Source organism: Macaca mulatta, chromosome 4 (genome assembly GCF_049350105.2).
Source record: "Macaca mulatta isolate MMU2019108-1 chromosome 4, T2T-MMU8v2.0, whole genome shotgun sequence".
Lineage (NCBI taxonomy): Eukaryota > Metazoa > Chordata > Mammalia > Primates > Cercopithecidae > Macaca > Macaca mulatta.
Genome location: NC_133409.1, coordinates 64,779,274 through 64,798,828, shown reverse-complemented (window position 1 = coordinate 64,798,828; position 19,555 = coordinate 64,779,274). Strand labels below are relative to the sequence as shown.

General features: G+C 36.4%; 1 protein-coding gene across 3 annotated transcripts in view; it reads right to left on the bottom strand.

Annotated features, from left to right (window-relative positions):
- GRM1 (glutamate metabotropic receptor 1) overlaps positions 1-19,555 on the bottom strand; it is a 418,597-nt gene that overhangs the window by 41,726 nt on the left and 357,316 nt on the right. For all 3 annotated transcript variants that reach the window (XM_077998433.1, NM_001265755.1, XM_077998434.1), the window contains 1 exon segment: positions 8,490-8,616. In XM_077998433.1, the coding sequence (XP_077854559.1) occupies positions 8,490-8,616 (127 nt within the window).

The following is a 19,555-nucleotide window of genomic DNA, read 5'->3' as shown; positions in this document are numbered from 1 at the left end:
CTATAGAAGTTGAATTAAAAAACTGGTATAAAGCCAAATTAAGATCTATAGTTAATAATTTTCCTAAACTTCATGAATACAGAACATAATGCTTGCTATAGAATTTGGAAATTTTATTAGATATTTATTGTCCATACTGCAAGTATGTACCAATTAATTCAATTAGTTGTTAGCCTTTGATGGAGAAAAATGTTTAAATACAAGAGTAGAAAAGAGAAGATTAAAATAACCCATCAGTGTAACATTTAAAAAAGAAAAATAGAAAAGGCATTGCATAAGGCACTTTCAGAAGCTTTTCTTTCAATAAATACTCAAAGTTGTAAACTAAATAAAGATGAAAAATAAACTTTAGGAAACTTTCAAATGGTTCTAAAACAGACTCAACAACTAACATAAAAAGGATCATATTCTCTCCCTCTGTAAGTAGGCTTAGATCTCCTGAATTAGTTGAATCAAATGAGGAAAAAACAGTTAAAATGTAAAATTACCAATCTAGAAAATATCTAATATGTGGCTTGACATTTCCAGATACAGTTAAAAAGTAAATAACCTAAATCAACATAATTATGGATCTTTCAGTAAACAAACTAAAAGATCTCTGTTCTCTGTGGCTTGGGAGCCTATGGAAGAAAATCTGTAGATATCTCAAGCAGAAGTTTCATTTGAAGAATATTTGTGAAAACTCAGTATATCTCATGAAAAATGAGCAACTTATTCTGGAAGGACAAGTTGGCCAATTAAACAGCAATGGAAAGACATTTTCAAGATAGTAGAAGATATGTCCTGCTCATGCTTCATTTGTAATTAAATTAATTTGGAAAAAAATGTATGGGACATTGATAAAATTGCAAAAGAAACCTTTGAGCATCTCCAGATGGATTGTATATGGTTGTCCCTCTCCGTGAGTTATTACTAGGTACTAGTTCAAATAGTGTGCTTATTTTATGACTCTGTTTAAACATTCCCCTGTTGAAAAGCCACAATCCTCACAATGGCTAAAATACAGTTAGATTTTTATTTCTTAGCTGAAACATTCTAATATATAAATCCAGTGATATGAGTACATTTTCACTAGAATATTTATTCATGACCTCATCATTCCCAACCCTCTAGAAAAATGAAAGGGAACCTTGATACACTGATGTTCACACCCATTAGTGATTTTAAACTGAAGTTCTGCAAAAGCCTCCAGAAGCAGAAAGAGCATGGAAGTTAACTGCCGACCCAAGGACCTTAAGGCATGCTAATAACCGTATGATGATCTTCTGTGCAAGATCACCATTATAAAATTCTTATATATATCATTCTCTCCTTTGTATATTCTTGCTTATTCAAACTTCTTTCCTTACTGATTTAAAGATATACAAATCTGAGTTCATCTTTACTATTTCTCTTACTACTAAGAGGAATTTATCTGAACCTAGATATTACTAGCGACAATCATCATACTAACTCAATAGTTTAGTTATATCAAGCTATCTTTAGTGGACATCATTTGAGAAATTATATAAAGGTCTTTGCCCATGCCTATGTCCTGAATGGTATTGCTTACGTTTTCTTCTAGGATTTTTCTGGATTTAAGTCTTACATTTAAATCTTTAATTCATCTTGAGTTAATGTTTCTATAAGGTGTAAGGAAGAGGTCCAGTTTCAGTTTTCTGCATATGGCTAGCCAGTTTTCCCAGCACCATTTATTAAATAGGGAATCCTTTCCCCATTGCTGGTTTTTGTCAGGTTTGTCAAAGATCAGATGGTTGTAGGTGTATGTGTTATTTCTGAGGCCTGTGTTCTGTTCCATTGGTCAATATATCTGTTTTGGTACCAGTATCAAGTTGTTTTGGTTACTGTAGCCTTATTGTATAGTTTGAAGTCAGGTAGTGTGATGCCTCCAGCTTTGTTCCTTTTGCTTGGGATTGTCTTGTCTATACAGGCTCTTTTTTGGTTCCACATGAAATTTAAAGTAGTTTTTTCTAATTCTGTGAAGAAAGTCAATGGTAGTTTGATGGGAATAGCATTGAATCTATAAATTTTGGACAGTATGGCCATTTTCATGATATTGATGCTTCCCATCCATGAGCATGGAATGGTTTTCCATTTATTTGTGCCCTCTCTTATTTCCTTGAGCAGTGATTTTATGACTAAAACACCAAAAGCAATTGCAACAAAAGCCAGAATTGACAAATGGGATCTAATTAAACTAATGAGCTTCTGCACAACAAAAGAAGCTATCATCAGAGTGAACAGGCAACCCACAGGATGGGAGAAAATTTTTGCAATCTATCCATCTGACAAAGGGCTAATATCCAGAATCTACAAGGAACTTGAAAAAATTTACAAGAAAAAAACAAACAATTATATCAAAAAGTGGGCAAAGGATATGAACAGACACTTCTCAAAAGAAGACATTTATGCGGCCAATGAACATATGAAAAAAACTCATCATCACTGGTCATTAGATAAATGCAAATCAAAAGCACAATGAGATACAATTTCATGCCAGTTAGAATAGTGATCATTAAAAAGTCAGGAAACAGCAGATGCTGGAGAGGATGTGGAGAAATAGGAATGCTTTTACACTGTTGGTGGGAGTGTAAATTAGTTCAACCATTGTGGAAGACAGTGTGGCAATTCCTCAAAGATCTAGAATCAGAAATATCATTCAACCCAGCAGTCCCCAGCAATTCCATTACTGGGTATATACCCAAAGGATTACCAATCATTCTACTATAAAGACACATGAACACGTATGTATCACAGCTCTATTCACAATATCAAAGACTCGAACAAAGTCAAATGCCCATCAATGATAGACTAGATAAAGAAAATGTGGCACATATACACCATGGAATGTTATGTAGCCATAAAAAAGAATGAGTTTATGTCCTTTGCAGGGACACGGATGAAGCGGGAAAACCATCATTCTCAGCAAACTAACACAGGAACAGAAAACCAAGCATCACATGTTCTCACTCATGGGAGTTGAACAATGAGAACATATGGGCATAGTGAGGGGAACATCACATGCCAGGGCCTGTTGGGGCATGTGGGGCAAAGGGAGGGATAGCATTAGGAGAAATACCTAACATAGATGATGGGTTGATGGGTGCAGCAAACCACCAAGGCACGGGTATACCTATGTAACAAACCTGCACATTCTGCACATGTATCCCAGAACGTAAAGTATAATAATAAAAAAGAAATAATATAAAGGTATGTTATGCTAACTTTTCCAATAACAACACTCTGCATATGCAAAGATTGCATGAGTTTAGTTATTTGAAAAGATTCAGAAGACTTGCAGAAGACACTCATGTAACAATTTCATTTAAAGTCAAAAGGTATAATATAGTGTGAGAAAGACAGTGCACATCAACACCAAGGGACTGACAGATAACCAGGTGCGAGCTCTCTAGGTGCCTATTCACACATGGATAGACTTTATCTGTGGATTGGACTACCAGGGTCTCTATCACAAACAGTGGCTTTGGGTTAGCTAGGGCAGAAGTTTCAGTGGAGTCTTTTTATCACCCCCAAGTCATGTAGCCAAGTCAGTAATTGGTGGTTTCAAGAGAAATCCATCAGTGAGCAAACTGGATTTGGTTGCCACCAAACACATTTTAAACTTTAAACTGCATATCGTAAATCCAAGTTCCCCTAAAGAGACCAATAGTCAAAGATAGATACTAAAGCCTCTCCAAGGATAATCATAAAGTTGTCCAAATCTAGCTATAAAATAACTCTGTCCTATACAGTACATCAAATACAAATGAAGAACAATGTTGTTATGCTAGAGGGGATATAAGTAGTCTCGTGTTGTAACAGTAGCAGTTTTTCATGACCCCAGAAACACACTTGCAACTCTACTACAGTTGCTTTATTTCTTGGGAAGATCCTAGAGTCTTTTTCATATATGAAAACCAGGCTCTTCAATGCCAATCTGGAACCATCCAAAACAGAATCCCTTGAAGACTGGGACTAATAATTTATATTTTGAGTAAGTTTCTTAAAAGTTTTAGATTCCTTTTCCTTTTCTTTCTTTTCTTTATTTTTTATTTAGGATAAATTTAAATTTATCCTAAATTGGAGAAACATTAGCTTTGCCATTTTGAGGGAATTAGCTATAATGTCAGTTTTGTCCAATTATGTAATGTCATGTGGTTTTTTTCGAGGACCTGTTTTGAAGTTTTTAAAAAACAGTTATCCAACCTCTAGGTGTGTTTGGCTATCCCAAGACTAGAAAGAGGGGAGACTGCCTTCAACCAGTGGTGAGTAGTGTTCACCTGACCCCAGAACCCAAAAGGGGGACTTTGTGAGAGTTGTGCATACCATATCTGAACCCTGAGAACCTCAGGTCCTGGCAAGTATTTATGGTTAGGATTATTACAGAGAACTCAGAGCTATCAGACAAGTCAGTTCCTTCAAGCTGACTACAAATTACTGAGCAAAACCAAAGAAAGGTGGCAACAACTCTGATCTGAGGACTGGTAGCTACTTCTATTTTTTGAATCAAATGTTGTGCTTATAAGATCCAGATGTATTGGAGGAGGATGAAATTTGCTATCAGACTTTTTTCCAATTAGGTCAAGTCAAATTTAACATGAATTAAGGAATAAAATTCTATGCAATATGTCTTGGGGTAATTCATAACATTTGCAATACTACATCATGATCATATAAAGCTTCATCAAAATGCTTCCCTGATTGTTTTAAAATCAGTATAAATAGTAATTCTATTATAATTCAATGAAATTCTACCAGGTGAAATTCTGTTTGTAATTCAGTGCTCAGTTCAAATGTCTCTTCTTCTGCAAAGGCTTTTTTTCTTCCCATGGGAAAAATAGCTGCTCCATATTTACCTGACATTTTACACATAACTCTATTGTAGGACTTACAGTTGGCTGTTTACATGGCTAGTTTCATATGAAGCTCCTCCCTTAGGATATAGACATTGCTTCATTCACCTGTATATTCCCAGTTTTTAAAAAGTACTTGGCAAAAAACAGATGGTAGTGTTTATTACAGAATGAAATAAATTAGTAGATTCTAGTGTAAGAGGTTACAACAACTGTTGGGATGGAGAAAAAGTTGTTAAAATTAGTTAATGTTTATAAAGCATTTTCTGTTTGTGTTTTTTTTTTTTTAAATGAGAAAATGTGGCGTAGTCTGCCTTGAGGAATATTCTTATTTTATTTTTACAAATAAATTAGTAGCATTGGATTACATATAATTGGTCCACAAATTGTTAAACTACTGTCAAGCTATATATCATGGCAGAAAAGATCCCTGTTTTTGTATCACAAGAAATAAAGTGTGAGATTTAAGTGCTGAATTAAAATGTGCAATTTCACAAGAATAAAATATCAGAAACTTTTTAACAGTTTCAAAAAGCACTTTCTCTAAGAAATATACTAATTTCTTCATAGCCAAAAAAAAAAAATGCATTTCAATGGAAATAAAAATCACAGTAAACCTGTTTTTATTCATTAATATTATAATGTATGGAGTATATATTAAAAGTGGCTACCTTTTAAAGTGATTTAAAGTATCTTTTATCCAACTATTAAAAATAAAATGTATATTTTACTTCAGTAGAATACACTATTTTTCAAAGAAGAATGATTTCTCATTTTAACTAAAATTTAGTAAAATAATTACCTATAAATCAAACACCTACTTAAAGGCAATGCGTTTACTTTTCTGAGTAATTCTACTGATTTTTAGTATTCTGTACCCGTGAGTTTTCTCATTTCACAACTACCGCTACCATGGACTATGCCCTTGCTCTGTGCTTGACATGGCACCAAGCAAGTGGTAAATGGGATTTCATTTTCCATTCATGTATGAGACCAAAAGAAACACAGAATCAATATGGATCATTAAAACATAAGTATACATTAGAATGAGGAATCTATATTGTGAAAGACCCTAAAGATAAGATTTGCAACATCATCTGAATATATGACCGAATCATAGCTGCATGACTATTGTTATATAGCTAAGGGCACAGTCTGAGGAGTTGCTGGCTCAACTCATTAGAATGTTAAAGTGACTTTTATGCATACAATAGATCATGGCATATTAAATTGTTAGAAATGTAATTGTATTAATATTCATCTATTTTTAATCAAGGAGAATTTTAAAAATATTTTACCAAGTTAAAGATCCCTAATCAACAGAAATGATCATTCGGCAGTGGACAGAAAATATACAATAATCCCACAATAGAGCATCTCCAGGGAATAAAAGTCATGACCTTGAGTTCCAGTATTACATCATATCAGGTTTTTTTAAAAAGTTTTTTTATCTTAATATTTTAACATAGGATAGAAAAATTTTTAATGTGTGAGATAAGCCCTAATGAAAGTGAAATACAGCAGTAGGAGAAGTTTGAGAAAGCCCAAAAAATGTAGACAAAAGAAAAATGTTTGTACCTGAAAGTCAAGACTTCTGACTCCTGAGATTAACCTGATAAAGAGGTCACTTTTGTCTTTGAGCTTCTTCCCAGTCAGCTGTGATCTCAGTCAAACAGAAGAGCGGGATGACTGTCAGTCAACCCCAGCTCTCAAACACAATGGCCATCTATGCGGACCTACTTATACAAGAAAAAGAGGCCTGGCAGGAGGCACATTGTATGAAGGAGGATAAAAATTGGAAGAGAAATAGTCTAAGTGGAGGGAAGGCATGAGTCCAAAATGAGGTTGGAAAAGCTTTTCCAAGCCAAGCCATTGCATGCAACCATGGCAGAGTGAGAGCATTCATTAGATCCAGTGACAAACAATCCTGAATTCTCATGGTGGTTTTTCTATTAACCAACTGCATTGACCTCGATGACCTTGGGTGAATCCCTTCTTCCTAATTACCTCAATTTAACAAATGTGTATTAAGTAGCTATTATGTTCAAGGCATCAGGCTATGCGCCAGAGAGTGGTGTTTCTCTATGGGTGGGACAGGGAGTAATTGCATCAGGATCTTCTGAGTTCCACTCCAGAATGAGCAAAGAGGAATCTCTGGAGGTGGGTAATTCCTGGGTAATTTTTAGGCATGAAATTTATCTGGCAAATAAAAAGATGAGTGAGATGAAGTTCATACCTTCAAAAATGTTCTGATCTACTTTTCTTCTCTTTAAAAAGGACTTTTGTACTAGCTGACTTATAAAAGCTTTCTGCTGCTCAGTTTAATTTTTTCCTAACAAAATTAACATTTTACAAGATATTGTCACTTAGTAAGTATAATTTTAGTTACGTGACCTAGTTCTACTTACCTAGTCATTTTTGACGTACTTTGAATAAACTGCATGATTTCTTAGTTGCATATTCTTACTTTGAAACAAGTAAAAAAGTGTCCAACCATCAAGAATATTACATTTTCGGATGATTTTCAACAGCACCCAGAAAGGCATGGAGTCAGGGGTTAGTGGACTAGGTTCTGGTTCTCACTATTTTCCTGACTTTGGCCATACGACTTCACCTCTCTAGGCCTCAGTTCCCTCTTTCTAAGATGACAAGATAAGGGGCTAGATTATTCAGATGATAAAGTGTCTATATACTCAGATAAAGAAAAGCCTCTATGGCTCCTAAAATTTATGCAAAGTTTTATGAATCATTTCTCCTCTGTAAGCTCATAACAAGCTCTGTGAAAAACAAAACTCATTTATATGAACATCACTCTTAGGAAACTTACAAACTCATATAATCAATCCCTCTGCATTTCATTGGTTTTACTAGTGAATCATCTGTTGCATTCATTTATTCCTTTCCATTCCTACTCTAGCTGTCCTAATCCACTCCTTTTCAAATAACTCACTTGCATCAATACAACAACTTTCTATATCACCACAAGAAGCATACCAGAAATACAGATATCATGATGTCATTCACCACTTTAAAATTCTTTAGTGGTTCTCCTGTGCTTAAAGCCAAAGTCCAAACATGTAGAGGAAAGTCACACAGAAGCACTCTGCCATCCCACCAGTGTCCTTGTCGATTCTCATTTCTGACCACTACTCTACTGGGCCGTTGTGCCTACCTAACAACCCCACATACTTGTCCTACGGTTTTCTGCAAAGGTGTCATCAACTTTCATGTTTCCTGTGTTCTACTTTAGGCCTGAAATTCCTTTCATCTTCTTGCCTGCCTAACAAACTTTACGCACCCTTTATAGATATCTCTATTATTTCAATAATTATATTGTGTTCTATTATATTTTTCCATGTTTCTTCCCTGATAGATTTTACACAAAATAAAAGCTGGGATATTTACCTTTCTATTTTTAGGGCCTACAGTAGTGCCTCATCCACGGTAGATGTTCAAGAAATGATTGTAAATATAAATTTGTATGAGGTTTATGCATATTCCTTGACATGAGGACTAAAAAGTGTGCATTGTAAATTAACATTGAGAAGACATGAGCTAATCGTTCTCATTTGAGCGATGGACACATTGGAAAGGCAAATAGTCAGGGACAAGGTTTCCAAGTGAGGCAGTTCCTACCTGTTAGATCTGCATTGGGCCACCATCCCAAGTCACAAGCTTTGCAGGTGAACTCATCTTGCACATATTCGTTCTCTTTGCAGGCCGTGCAAATCCAACAGCAACTCACTTCTCCCTTCCGTATAACCTATAACATAGATATTTCATGAATTTTAAAGATAGTTTTCCCAGAAAAGTTTCTATTTCAGATGAGGGCTTGTTTTCAGACTACGAATAAAGAAAAAAAGACTAACTATGAAATAATCTTATATACTGAGGAATCTTAAGAATGTGTATACTTGAGTGTTTTAGAGTTCAGATGGAAATGTCAATTCACTCCATGCTGGGTTTGGAGGCTTTTCAATAATAATTTATTCTATAGAGTTATTTGACTACATTTTTTTTGCAGAGTTAAAAATGAAACAGTTTAATTTAATCCTTGTTTATATTAATATTTATTACTCTCAAAAAAGTAAAAAGTATACATTTTTCCTCTCTGAGAAAGTAGTTTTACCAAAAAAATGTCTATAATAAAATCTTATTAATTCATAAAAGTTAAGTAATTATACAATTTTGTTGTAATTATGAAAACCTGAATTATTAGACAATTTCACTCAAGAGCAACTATATATACGTAAAAACAGAATGATACCTAAGAATACAGAATCAAGTATTGCCCTGCCTGACTTTCTCTAGTGAATTCAAAAGATCATAACAAGTATTGGTAGCAAAATTACTAGTTCAAAATTACTGGAGAGCTGCTTAATATCTGAGCAGTTTAAACTTTCCCCATTTTCAATTTGTTTGGTGAACACTTTCACACTCCGTAGTACAAAAATAAACATAAAAACAGATTGCATTTAAAGTGAGTGTTTTGTAGACAACACACAATTTGGTCTTGCATTTATCTCTAGTCTGGCAACTTCTGCCTTTTATTGTTTAGTACATTTACATTTTCTATAATAATCAGTATAATAAATCAATCATCTCTTATTTTTCTTTTATCTGTCCTATCTGTTCTTTTTTCTGCCTTCTTTTTAGCATTCTATTTTATCTCCATAGTGGCTTATTAGTTAGGCCTCTTTGCTATGTTTCAATGGTTGCTCTAAAGTTGACAATATGGACTACTAATTTATCACAGTGTACGTTCAGATAAGATTATACTACTTTATTTATAATGTAAGAACCCGACAGTAATATTCTTCCATTTTCCCCTCCCATCCTTTAGGTTATAGTTTTATACATTTTACTTCCACATATTTATTTAATGGACCCTCACCAAATGAATTATTATTTTTGCTTTAAACTGTCATCTCTGAAATATGTTTTTTAAAATAAGAAAGACATTATATCTTATATTTACCCATATATTTACATTTCTAGTTCTTTTAATTACTTTTTATAGGTCCATATTTTGGTCATATTTTCTTCTTCCTGAAGACCTTTCTTCAACATTTACAGCAGTGCCAGCCTGAGAATATGACCTCCCTCATCTTTTATTTGTTTGAAAAACTATTAATTTTGCCTTAGTATTTCAAAAATAACATTTTCACTTGGTATGGAAGTTTAAGTTGAGTGTGTGTGTGTGTGTGTGTGTGTATATATATATATATATATATATATATATATATATATATATAAAATTTCAGCATGTTATGTCATTCCATTGTCTTAGGGAATAGAATTCTAGGTTAAAGATGATGATGATTATTATTATTATTTCTGCTTTCAGTGCTTTAAAGATGTTACTTCTTTCCTGTCTCACCTATAGTTTCTGATAAGAAGCCTGCCATAATTGTTATTTCATTCCTCTGAATGCATCAGCCCTTTCTTATTTTGGATAATATTAATTTTTTTATCACTGGTTTTTAGCAACTTAATTGTAATGACTTCTTTGTGTTTATCCTGCTTAGAATTTGCTGAGCTTTATGGATTTGGGTTTACATTTTCATTACTTTTAAAATTTTACAGCCATTATTTCTTCAGGTTTTCTTCTGATTTGCTTCACTCTCCCATCCTTTTGGAGCTTCAGTTGCACTTATAGTCTACCCCCCAGGTATTACTCTGAAAGTAACTGAGAGTCTGCTCATTTCTTTCAGTATTTAATTTTTTCTCTTTGTGCCTCATTTGCCTGTTTCCTGTTGCTATGTTTTTCAGTTCATTGACCTGCAGTTCTACAACAACTAATGTGTTGTTAATCCAATCCATTAAAATATTTTTTTCTTAGATATGTTATTTTTCATCTTTATAATTTCTATTCTGTTATTTTTTATATTTTCATTTTTCTTCCTTTTATATTTATATCTTCTTTTAAATCTTTTAGCACGTATTTATCCTTGTGTTTTAATGCCCTTGACTGCTAATTTCAACATCATTGTAATTTCTGGAACTGTTTCTATTGCTTGGTTTTCTTCCTGGTAATGTGACACATTTTGCTGCTTGGTCAAATCTGTAAATTTTTGGCCAGATGCAAGACATTGTGTGTATTAAGGTGTAGAGTGCGGATTTATTTTTCTTCCTTTTTTAAAAGAGTGTTGGACTTTGTTTGAGCAAACAGTTAAGCAACTTACAGCTTAGTTTGTTCCCTTTGAGCTTTGATTTTAAACTATTAGAGCAAGTCTAGAATAGTCACTGCTCGAGGAATAGTTTCGCCTCATTATTAAGATGTGACCTTCCAAGAGCTTTTACTTAATTCCTTACGTATTCAGCAAGATATCTCTACTCTGGCTGGTGAAAATTGGAAAATTCCTGGCTCTATGTCAGTTTGGGAATCCATCTCCCTAGTAAGTGTTCCTTACCTGGACTCAAAATTCCAACCGGCTGACATGTAGATTAGTATTCAATCAAATACTCAAGGGAATGCCTATGCTAATTTCTGTGACTTCTTTTTTGCACAGATCCATCATCTTCCATACTTTGCACTACAAATTCTAGCTATTTTGGTCCTCCTAAACTCTGATTCTGTCTTCTTAAATTAGCAATATGGCCAAGCTCCATTTGTTTTCTCTCTCAAATGAACAACAATCAGGAAATTGTTTCTGTCTTTCTGTCTCCAGGCAGAAAGCATGAGTGATTTTAGGGTTCACCTTATTCGTTTCCCCTCACTTCCATGAACTCAAGGTCATGTGCTGTTTTCCAATGTCTGAATATAGTTGTTCTGTATATTTCATCAAGATTTCTAGTTGCTTATGGCAGAAGGCTAAGTCTGGACTCTGTTAATCCCTCATCTCTGGGAACAGAAGTTCCTCTCTAACACAATAAAAGTGATCAAATATTCCCATATGTAAAATCAGAAACTAAACTCTAATTACTGCCATACTTTAAAATGATAGAAACCATAGCCTTCATAAAAATAAAATTATCTTCCTGCACATCAGGTTGACATTTATACCACTGTTTTAGAATTACACAAAAAGATTAAATGACAGAATATTTTCAGCAAGTATATAAGGTTTTCTATTTCTACTTGTACTTTCAAATAACTTTTGAAAGTAGAGCCAAATTAAGTCTTTTTGAAAAAACTCACACCTATCCTCAAAATAGGCATGAGAAATTTAAATTATAAAAGATATCTTTTCTAAATGATATAACAAAAATTGAATTAATAAATAAATGCTACTGTCTTACTTTAATTAGGATAAACAGTACAGTAAGAACCATCACAAATTACTGTATTTCACTTCAACCAGCTGTATCTTTCTCTCCATGTAAAATTAGTACTGCTAATTAGACAAATTCAAAAGACAATAATGCTAAACAAATTTACTCATGCAGGATGACTCGTGAAAGTAGATTCTGCAAATAACTAGTACATGGAAGCTCTTTGACATTAGCTTTTGACTGACTGAAGACATTAATGAATAAGTTATTAGCTTATACCTTTAATACAGAATGAAAAATAGAGATGTTTAAATGGAGTTACTTTTTTAATCCTCCTTCTTTATGCACCAAGTGCATCAAGCATGTGTACTTTCACCATATAATATCTGTAGGATGAAATGTATCCTTTCTATCTTCATAGTCACCCCTCTAGACTCAGACTTTATTACTTTACACTGAAATTATGCTCCCTGCCCATAGTATGATCCATTGTATATATCTAGGGACTTATATACCATGCCTCTAATTTCTTCTCACTCCAGAGTAAGATGAACATAGCTACCAAGATCATCCAAATAGCCTGTAGCTCCTCAGAGAAAAGGACTATGCCATCCTTTTAGTGATCAAGGCACAGAAATATATCAAAAATACATAGCCAATGAATGAGTAGTGAATGGAATATTTTTCCAAAATATAATTAGATCACTCAAATAACTTTGGTGCTTCCTATTTTAATACCTTTGAAATACAAGTTCTTCAGTCAGGCATTCACTTGGCCCCTAGTTTTTGTTTCTGTACCTGATTTTGTTTGTTACTAATTTCTTGCATTTGTATGTGAAAAAAGGAAGGGCAGTCTCTGTGCTTAAATGCATATTACCTTCTATTTAGAATGTCATCTTTTCTACATAAGACCCTCCATGTCACTGCTTTCAAGATGAGACACAAAAGTCACATGCTTCAGTGAGTATTTTAGAGCAGTGAGTCTTTCAAAACATTATTTTATTTGAAACTCTTAATCAACAAAAATATGGTTGATATTTTATTACCACAGGTTAGCTTTTGTCCTCTAATTGTTTTACAAATATGTGGTAGATAAGTTTCATTCAGACAAGTTGTTTTTTAAAAAATTTCTTAAGTTATTATATCTTATATATGTTCTAGTTTCCCCAAAGTGACAAATTTAAAATTATTTTTATATTTGTTATTGTAACTGATATTTCTTTTGTATGATGTATACATTCAATAAGTGAGTAAGTGTTTAATTTTTGTCACACTAAAATGCTTTTTATGTCAACTCTGTGTCATAGTAAAAGTTTTGACATTTCACTGAAACCTCCCTCGAAGGACTAAGGCTTTCTAAGACCTACCTGCCTTGATTCTTTTTACATCCTGTGTACATGGTTCTATGCTTGTCAGTGAGACTAGGTGATCTGCTGCTACACACAATGTTATGATTCATTTTATATACACTGTGAGTGTCTTAAAACATTTATAGCATAGGAAATTAAATGTCCACTTTGTGACTGCACTTCTGAAGCAACATGAAAAGGATTTGTTTAGATTAAAATTTTATTTACAGAAAAGATGAAAGAAAGTCAACAGCATCAAGAGAACATAATGGTGGAAAAGTAACTGAAAAAAGTAAAAGACAAAATTTTCTTTGTAAGAGAAACATCTGAAAGACTAAAAAGAATGAAGGAACTGTTGAGAAATGTCTGTTCATATCCTTTGCCCACTTTTTGATGGGGTTGCTTGTTTTTTTCTTGTAAATTTGATTGAGTTATTTGTAGGTTCTGGATATTAGCCCTTTGTCAGATGAGTAGATTGCAAAAATTTTCTCCCATTCTGTAGGTTGCTTGTTCACTCTGATGGTAGTTTCTTTTGCTGTGCAGAAGCTCTTTAGTTTAATGAGATCCCATTTGTCAATTTTGGCTTTTGCTGCCGTTGCTTTTGGTGTTTTAGACATGAAGTCTTTGCCCATGCCTATGTCCTGAATGGTACTACCTAGGTTTTCCTCTAGGATTTTTATGGTATTAGGTCTAACATTTAAGTCTCTAATCCATCTTGAATTAGTTTTCGTATAAGGAGTAAGGAAAGGATCCAGTTTCAGCTTTCTACTTATGGCTAGCCAATTTTCCCAGCACCATTTATTAAATAGGGAATCCTTTCCCCATTTCTTGTTTCTCTCAGGTTTGTCAAAGATCAGATGGCTGTAGATGTGTGGACTCTGTTCTGTTCCATTGGTCTATATCTCTGTTTTGGTACCAGTACCATGCTGTTTTGGTTACTGTAGCCTTGTAGTATAGTTTCAAGTCAGGTAGCGTGATGCCTCCAGCTTTGTTCTTTTGACTTAGGATTGTCTTGGAGATGCGGGCTCTTTTTTGGCTCCATATGAACTTTAAAGCAGTTTTTTCCAATTCTGTGAAGAAAGTCATTGGTAGCTTGATGGGGATGGCATTGAATCTATAAATAACCTTGGGCAGTATGGCCATTTTCACGATATTGATTCTTCCTATCCATGAGCATGGTATGTTCTTCCATTTGTTTGTGTCCTCTTTTATTTCACTGAGCAGTGGTTTGTAGTTCTCCTTGAAGAGGTCCTTTACATCCCTTGTAAGTTGGATTCCTAGATATTTTATTCTCTTTGAAGTGATTGTGAATGGAAGTTCATTCATGATTTGGCTCTCTGTTTGTCTGTTACTGGTGTATAAGAATGTTTGTGATTTTTGCACATTAATTTTGTATCCTGAGACTTTGCTGAAGTTGCTTATCAGCTTCCATTCATACAGCCAACAGACACATGAAAAAATGCTCATCATCACTGGCCATCAGAGAAATGCAAATCAAAACCACAATGAGATACCATCTCATACCAGTTAGAATGGCGATCATTAAAAAGTCAGGAAACAACAGGTGCTGGAGAGGATGTGGAGAAATAGGAACACTTTTACACTGTTGGTGGGATTGTAAACTAGTTCAACCATTATGGAAAACAGTATGGCGATTCCTCAAAGATCTAGAACTAGATGTACCATATGACCCAGCCATCCCATTACTGGGTATATACCCAAAGGATTATAAATCATGCTGCTATAAAGACACATGCACACGTATATTTATTGCGGCACTATTCACAACAGCAAAGACTTGGAATCAACCCAAATGTCCATCAGTGACAGACTGGATTAAGAAAATGTGGCACATATACACCATGGAATACTATGCAGCCATAAAAAAGGATGAGTTTGTGTCCTTTGTAGGGACATGGATGCAGCTGGAAACCATCATTCTTAGCAAACTATCACAAGAACAGAAAACCAAACACCGCATGTTCTCACTCATAGGTGGGAACTGAACAATGAGATCACTTGGACTCGGGAAGGGGAAACATCACATACTGGGGCCTATCATGGGTGGGGGGGAGGGGGGAGGGATTGCATTGGGAGTTATACCTGATGTAAATGACGAGTTGATGGGTGCTGACGAGTTGATGGGTGCAGCACAGCAACATGGCACAACTATACATATGTAACAAACCTGCACGTTATGCACATGTACCCTAGAACTTAAAGTATAATAATAATAATAATAAATAAATAAATAAATAAAAGAAAAAAAAAAGAATGAAGGAACTGGGTCTACTTTAATTAGAATTGCAGAAGAGATTAAACTGCTTCTGGTCCTCTAGGCGGAACAAGATGGTGGAACAGAGAATTCTACCTATTGTCTGCCTCCCCCACCAAGGACACCAACAAATATTTACAGAGAATCAAAAATCAAGTGAACACTCAGTATCTGGTTTTAACTTCGTATTGATGAAAGAGGCACTGAAGAGTTAGAAAAAGCAGCCCTGAATTGCCAATGCCTCCACTTCTCCACCCTCTAGATGCTGCAGCATGGTGCAGAGAGCATCTCTAGGTGTTTAGGGAGGGAAAACACAGTAATTCTGAGGCACTGAACTCTGTGCTGTCCTGTTAGAACAGAAGGGAAAACCAGATCAAACTCAGCTGATGCCCACCCACAGAGGGAGCATTTAAACTAGCCCTAACCAGAAGAGACTCACTGATTCTATGGGTTCGAACTTAAGTGCCTGCAAACCTTGTCACCGAGGTCTACAGGATACTGTGTCTCCAAGTAAACTTGAAAGGCAGTCTAGATCATAAGGATTGGAACTTTTAGGTGAGTCCTAGGGCTGAACTAGGCCCAGAAACAGTGGACTGGTGGGGGGCAGACAACATACTGGGACAACAGCTGGGGCAGGATTAGGGAGTGGTGGTATCACGCCTCCCCTAACCCCAGGCTGTATAGTTTGTAGCTCCAAAAGAGACCCCTTCTTTCCACTTGGGGAAAGGAGAGGAAAGAGTGCAGAGGACTTTGTCTTGCGTCTAGGATAACAGCTCAGCCACAGCAGGATAGGGCACCCATCAGAGTTGTGAAGCCCCTGTTCTAGGCCCTAGCCCCCAGAGGACATTTCTAGACACATCCTGGACCAGAAGGGAACCCGTTGCCTTGAAGGAAAGGATTCAGTCCTGGCAGCATTTATCACCTGTTAACTGAAATGTCCTTGGGCCCTGTATAACCAAAAGTAATACACAGGTACTACATTGAGGGCCTTGAGTGAGCCTCTGAGACTGGCTTCAGGTAAGACTCAACAGATTACCAGCTGTGGTGGATATGGGGCAAAACGCCTTCTGCTTGGGAGAAGCAGAGGGGAAAGAAAAGGGGCTTTGTCTTAAGTACCAGCATGGCCACAAGTGGATAGAGTACCAAATGGGCTCTTGGGTCCTTGATTCCATGGCTTGACTCTTGAACTACATTTCTGGATCTGCCTTGGGCCAGAGGGAAGCCCAGTGCCCTGAAGGGTATGTCCCATGCCAGGCAGCATTTACCACAAGCTGACTTCAGAGACTTGGGCCTTAAGGGAACATTAGGGGTAGTCTGCCAGTACTCCTTATGGCCTGGGGTGGCAGTAATTATGGAGTGAGTCTCCTTTACCTTTGGAAAGATGCCAAAGGGTACTCTGACAGATGCCTTTTGGAAAAGGGGAAAGAGTGTGAAGAACTGCATCTTGTGGTTTGAGTGCCAGCTCAGCTACAGTATGATAAAACACCAGGTAGACTTCTAAGGTTTTTGACTCTAGTACTTGACTTCCAAATCCACACAGGGCTATGGGAGACTTTGCTGTCCTGAAGGGAAGAACACAGACCTGGCTGGCTTTGCCACTTGCTGTTTGTAGAGCCCAGGGCCTTGAGCAGACATAGGTAGCAGAGAATGGTTATAGCAGGCCTTGAGAAAGACCCAGTACTGTGCTGACTTGTGGTTTGACCTGGCAAAGTCATAGTTGTGGTGGCCACAGGGGTACTTGTGTGACTCCACTCACAGTTTTAGGTGGCTTAGAACAGAGAGAGAGAGAGACTCTATATGTTTGAGAGAAAGTAAGGGAAGAGAACAAGAGTCTCTGGTAACCCAGAGACTTGTCCTGGATCTTGTCCAAGATCATCAAAGTGGTACCTCTGAGTCTGCAACAACCACAGCATTACTAGGGTTGGGAAGCCCCTTAAAGCAGATACATCTTGGATCACAGTACCCAAGTACTTTCAAATATCTGGAAAGCCTTCTCAAGAAGGATGGTTACAAATAAGCCCAGACAGTAAAAGCTACATTAAATACCCAAATCCTCAATGCCCATTCACCAAAGAACATATACTAGCATCAACACCATCCAGGAAAACATGACCTCACTAAATTAACAAAATAAGGCACCAGAAATCAATCTTGGAGAAACAGAGATATGAGATCTTTCAGAGAGAGACTTCAAAATAGCTATGTTGAGGAAACTCAAAGAAATTCAAGATAACACAGAGAAGGAATTCAGAATTCTATCAGATAAATTTAGCAAAGAGATAGAAATAATTAAAAAGAAACAAGCAGAAATTCTGAAGCTGAAAAATGCAATCAGCATACTGAAGAATGCATCAGAGTCTTTTAATGCAGAATGGATCAAGCAGAGAAAACAATTCGTGACCTTAAAGTCAGGATATTTTAAAATACCTATCAGAAGAGATAAAAGAAAAAAAATAAAGGACACCTACAGAATCTAGAAAATAGCCTCAAAAGGGCAAATCTAAGGATTATAGGCCTTAAAGATATGGCAGAGAAAGAGAGAGAGGTAGAAAGAATGTTTTAAAAGGTAGTATCAGAGAACTTCCCAAATGTAGAGTAAGATATCAATATCCAAGTACAAGAAGGGTGTTGTATGAGTCTGTTCTCATGCTGCCAATAAAGACATACTTGAGACTGGATAATTTAAAAAGGAAAAAGTTTTGACTCACAGTTTCACATGGCTGGGGAAACCTCGCAATCATGGCGCATTACAAAGGAATAACAAAGTCACATCTTGTATGGTGGCAGGCGGGCAAGAGAGAGAATGTGCAGGGAAACTCACCTTTATAAAACAATTCACTTATTCACTATCACGAGAATAGCACTGGAAAGACTGGCCCTCATGATTCAATTACCTCCCACTGGGCCCCTCCCATGACATGTGGGAATTATGGGAGCTACAATTTGAGATTTGGGTGGGGACACAGCCAAACCATATTATTCTGCCTCCTGGCCCCTCCCAAATCTCATGTCTTCACATTTCAAAACCTATTATGCCTTCTCAACAGTCCCACAAAGTTTTAACTCATTTCAGAATTAACTCAATAGTCCACAGTCCAAAGTCTCATCTGAGACAAGGTAAGTTTCTTCCATCTATGAGGCTGTAAAATCAAAAGCAAATTAGTTACTTTCTAGATACAATGAAGGTACGGGAATTGGGTAAATAACATCTATTCCAAATGAGAGAAATTGGCCAAAACAAAAGGGCTACAGGCCCCATGCAAGTCCAAAATCCATGAAACCTTAAAGTTCCAAAATTATCTCCTTTGACTCCATGTCTCACACCCAGGTGATGCTGATGCAACAGGTGGGTTCCCATGGTCTTGGGCAGCTCCACCCCTGTGGCTTTATAAGATATAGCCCCACTCGCGGTTGCTTTCACAGACTGCTGTTGAGTGTCTGGAGCTTTTCCAGGCACACGGTGCAAGTGTCACTGGAATGGGTCTACCATTCTGGGGTCTGGAGGATGGTGGCCCCCTTCTTACAGCTCCACTAGGCAGTTCCCCAGTGGGAACTGTATGGGGGCTTACACCCCACATTTCCCTTCTGCACTTCCCTAACAGAGGTTCCCCACGAGGGTTCCACCCCTGCAGCACACCTCTGCCTGGACATTCAGGTATTTCCATGTATCCTCTGAAATCTAGGTGGAGGTTCCCACTCCTCAATTCTTCCATGCACCCACAAGCCCAACAAGTGTGTAAGCCACCAAGGCTTGGGGCTTGCACCCTCTGAAGCAATGGCTTGAGCTCTACATTGGCCCATTTTAGCCACGGCTGGGATGCACAGCACCAAACTAACGCAGGAAGCCATTTTTTTCCTCCTAG